The sequence below is a fragment of the Petaurus breviceps genome, unplaced genomic scaffold (assembly GCF_028583685.1).
Source record: "Petaurus breviceps papuanus isolate PSGF00001 unplaced genomic scaffold, PetGlider_PUasm1.0 91133, whole genome shotgun sequence".
Lineage (NCBI taxonomy): Eukaryota > Metazoa > Chordata > Mammalia > Diprotodontia > Petauridae > Petaurus > Petaurus breviceps.
The window spans coordinates 54758159-54762817 of NW_027187419.1; the positions used below are offsets into that span (position 1 = coordinate 54758159).

The 4659-nt window shown below is 46.1% G+C and overlaps 1 protein-coding gene across 3 annotated transcripts in view; it reads left to right on the forward strand.

Annotated features, from left to right (window-relative positions):
- Window positions 1-111: 111 nt before the first annotated feature.
- FGF9 (fibroblast growth factor 9) overlaps window positions 112-4659 on the forward strand; it is a 42113-nt gene continuing 37565 nt past the window's right edge. The window contains exons 1-3 of one of the 3 annotated variants that reach the window (XM_069080810.1): window positions 112-972; window positions 1688-1954; window positions 3119-3456. In XM_069080810.1, the coding sequence (XP_068936911.1) occupies window positions 828-972; window positions 1688-1954; window positions 3119-3375 (669 nt within the window). In that variant the 5' untranslated portion in view covers window positions 112-827 and the 3' untranslated portion in view covers window positions 3376-3456. Of the gene's footprint in view, window positions 1955-3118; window positions 3457-4659 lie in introns of those variants that run through there. The other 2 variants (XM_069080809.1, XM_069080811.1) reach the window with 2 other exon arrangements.

Here is a 4659-nt window from a genome sequence, read left to right on the forward strand (position 1 = left end):
GGTAAGAGACAATGCTGATCTTTTTCCCCAAAGTGCCCTCTAGGGTGAGAGTTGAACTCTTGGACCAGCAGCAACTCACTAGCACCTCTCCTATAGGGCTGACTACATGTAGGCGTTACTGCAAAAGTTGGTGGCCAAGGCACCGGAGCCGCAGAAACGCAATCAAATACGATCGTGTGTGTGTGTGTGTGTGTGTGTGTGTGTGTGTGTGTGTGTGTGTGAGAGAGAGAGAAAGAGAGAGAGAAGGAAAAAAAAAGAATATAGAGAATATGAACAGCGTCCGTGATCTAAGTCTCTAAGTACAAATTACCCTGCTTACCTGCTTGCAATTCTTTAGGCTAAGCAATTGAATAGGATTACAAGAGGAATTGGGGATTGTGTCTATACTTTGTGAGGTCAGCCTCTCTCCGTCCCCCAAACTACTACTAATATCTAAATCTTTTTTGCAATTATAATACAATACTAAGAATTATAAATTCCACTTGAAAATTCACTTTTCAGTTTAGGCATGAACCTGCGGTTTGTTATCAGAGGAGAGGATTCCTGCAGCCTGCGAATCCAAGCAAGAAACTTTCGGGCCAAAGCACTTGTGATTCCAATAGCATTGCACTGCCTCCTGCCTCTCCCTCCCTTTTTCGCAAGTGTTCCTCATCCCAAATGAAGTTCCGAGCTCTTGAAATGTTTGTTCTGCCGCAGAGCCGCGGTAAGACTACTCCACTAGAGCCCAGAGCGAGAACTGAATCTCTGTATTGCAGCAGGTACGGGTGAGCGCTAGGACCTTGGAGAATGCTCCCAGAAGCAGTCAGGACTACCTTAAACCCAGCCCAATGCCTCTTCCTGCGCCACTCTGCGTGCTGGATGGAGATATACATAGTCAAGAGCCGCAGCTCAGTGCTGGAGTTCAACATTTCGCTGGGAGCCCTGCAGAAGCAACACCTGTTTCACGCCAGCCAAGAAGGCATACAGGCACTCGTACGTTTTCCTCTTTTGCTCGTTGGTCGTCAATAATTATAAGCCAATGGACATCTTCTGACCCGCTGGAGAAATCCGGATAATAGATTTGGACGTCAAAAGTTTTTTTTTTCCTTTTTTTTTTTCTTTTTTATGGGGGGCGGGAGGGGAGGATTTATTTCAGCCTACAACGTGAGATTTTTTTTTTCCCCTTGAAGGATTCATGCTGATGTCTGCAGAGTCTGTTAGAGAGTAAAAACAGCGCATGCCTTCCTGGAGTCAGGATCCATAAATTCTGACGTAGCCTGTGCATCTTAAAAATCCCTATAATAACGCCTAGGTATTTAAGTTGCTATGGTCATTCTGATCTCAAACCAAATGGAGAAACTACGGATTTTTTTCCTTATTACGGTCGGATGGGATGAAGACCTTACTGCCTGCTAAGCGCTGGGGATCTATAGAAATACATATATATGTTTATAAATATGTCAGTGTGTGAGTATAAAGTGGTGGTTTCTTAGACTATCAGTGGTTTGACCTTGAACCTGTGCCAGTGAAAACAGCATATTACTTTTATTTATGCATTTAATGGATTGAAGAAAAGAACATTTTCTCTCTGTAACTGCAGTAAGGGAGGGGAGTTGGATATACCTCGCCTAATATCTCCCGGGTTTGACACCATCATTATTGTTTATTCTTGTTCTCTAAAAGCAGAATCTTCTGATGGCTCCCTTAGGTGAAGTTGGGAACTATTTCGGTGTGCAGGATGCAGCAGTACCTTTTGGGAATGTGCCCGTTTTGCCGGTGGATAGCCCGGTTTTGTTAAGTGACCACCTGGGTCAGTCCGAAGCAGGGGGGCTGCCCAGGGGGCCTGCAGTCACGGACTTGGATCATTTAAAGGGGATTCTCAGGCGGAGGCAGCTATACTGCAGGACTGGATTTCATTTAGAAATCTTCCCCAATGGTACTATCCAGGGAACCAGGCAAGACCACAGCAGATTTGGTAGGTATACAATTAACCCTTTAGTGGTCGTGTGATGAAATGATCTGGTTATAACTAACAAAAAGGTGGCGGCGGTGTTGGTGGAGGCTGGGAAGAGATTAGAAAGAAGGTTTTTGAAAAAAAAATTTCTTTGCCAGCTAAGAAGAAAATGCCTCCGGAATTGCAGGTCTACAGCTGGTACAGCTGCAATTCAAATAATTTTTTTTGGAGGGGAGAGGAGGCGGGATATGAAACCAGATCCTAATTCTTTTGGGATCAGATCTATGGGAAGGTCGTGCTTATGAAGTTTCTGTTGAACTGACTAATTCCAAGAATTACTAGGTTTTAATCATTAACCACTAAAAACTTAAAAATACATTCAGTTTCCTGAAGGGAGTGGTCATCATCCTGTACCAAAAATAAGAGACAGGTCTCTCTCTTTTTTAAATGAATGCTTATTTAAGTAAACTGCTTAAATTGCAAATCTACTGTATTGTTTATTCCTATTGTAAGGTCCGACTGAATGGCCTATGGGGCTAAGGGACTAAAGTCATATTTTAAATTCAGAGTGGTAGAGTTGGAGGCATGTGGGGGAAATTACTTCTGGATGGCATAGGGTTAGATAAAAATGTTTGTGCTTGCAGGTATCAACTTAAGATCCATACTCTTTAATTACCATAACATGCAGAAAAAAGTGGATTTCGTGTGTGTGTGTAAAGCTGTGAGCTAATTTTAAAGAACATTCCGAAGATTTCATTTCCAGAGGACTCTATTTGTGACTCAGCATTGAGGGTTGCAGACTGGAGGTCTCGTGGCTTCATCCACTTTTAAGTGCCTGCACACACACAGGCACACACGTGTCAAATAGGCCTGGAGCTCCTGCTGGTGCAACCTTAAAGACCCAACAAGATGATTTAAAATAACTGAGTCACAGTGTGTGTGTGCGTGTGGAGGGGGGAGACTCCAATTATTTTTTCCCCCTGTCTTTTAAACAGAAAGTAAGCGCCAGTTTGGGCAACCAGGTTGTTAGAAGGAGTTAACTTCTGAGTGAACCCACCTGACAGTACTTAAACTAGGTCGTAAAAAGAAAGTCCTGCGGTGATCCGAAACTCCCAGCCTCCCCCCCCCCCCCAGCCAGATGTTGAACAAGCTCTTAACTATACGTTATTGCTTCGTGGGTTGTAGATGATGCCAGTCTTGTGAGGGATGATAGCCAGAGGTCTGTCTCATTGTGGAAGGTTCAGAGCCTGCAAGGTGAATTCACCAATATAAAAGGCTCCATCAAGATGTTCTTCAGCCGCTTCTGCCAAAAGGGATTTTCTGAGCCTCGGGACACACTGTCCCTTCTCCCCCGCACCCTCTCCCGGTCAAGGGAAGCAGCATCAATAATTCTGAATTGTAGCTCCTTGCTTTGCAAAATATCTTTTGGATTATGCAGTTGAAAATAGCTTTCTCAGAGAGATGAAAAAAAATGCAGCTATTGGATGCTGCAGAGTGGAGAATAAACTTTACGGAAAGAGACATTGATGTATGTCTGTTAAGGGGCTGCCACCTTGCTTACAGCTTAATACTACAATCCCTTAGAGTGGGATACGTGTGTGTGTGTTGTGCGTGAGCGGCTGCCTGCCCCTAGGGACCTAATCTGCTTCCTTTTCCATGGGTTCGGAAGCACTTGGCACGGAGATCAAAAGCTGCAGCTAACCACGGAGGAGGTGAGACGTAGCTGGCATGCCTGGGAACCCCTCGCCGTGGGGTTCAAGTTGTCCCTAGCAGGTGCCTGCTCTGTGCACGGCTGCCGCCGCGCGGGGCCACGGCGCTCGCGCTCTCACATTTACCGGCACCGCTACGGCATTGGCGGCAGCACCAGCATCAGCAGCAAGGAGTTCCGCGGGGTCCTAAACGCACTCCTCTCCCACTCCACTTTTCTGCCAGTCTTCCGAGTACCATCAGCTGCTGCCGTCTAGTACCGTAGTGACCGCATATTTGAAACATCTATTTTTAAAAGCAGATTTCTAGCCACATTGGGGCAAATGCTTATATATACAAATGTTATATATACACGAGTGTTGGGGGTTCTCTCTTGCTCCCCTAACCCCCACCAAGGTCCCTTTCACCTTTTTCTGAAGGGCTTGACACATATTTAAAGGATTTTGTCTGCCTGTTCAGGGAGCTTTGCCCTGGGTCCTTTTTGCTGCGGTGCAGGGACCTGGGGCTCGGGGGAGGGGCATAAAGAGGGGAACTGGGTTTGGGGCGGAGGTGGACAAAGGGAACTGGAGGAGGTTCCTGGAAATATTGGGATGCTACTGTCAAAACCCTTTCTGGGATTACAACTTGTTTTAGTTTCCCACTGTGGAAAACCTTGTCGGCCTGGAGGGTCAAGCTTTTTTTTTGTCCTTCCTCGACCACCCACCTCTGCCTCAGTGTCCCCGCCCCTTTTCATAGAATGATCCCCGTAGGACGGGAGATGGCTTTTAATGCACCCGGTTTCCGTTGGGCAATGCAGGTTTTATTGTGTGCATGTTAGCCAGTCTGTCTTGATAATGCAGAAGGTGGAGAAGCCTTTCGGAAAGCCCCGCACCCCACCTTCAGTACAATTCAATCTCAGCTCAGTGAAAGATGATTTGCTCCAAACGTTGTCATTCCTTCCACTCCCTGAATCACTAGGGCTCTACTCCGCCCGTGTGTGTGTGTGTGTGTGTGTGTGTGTGTGTGTGTGTGTGTGTGTG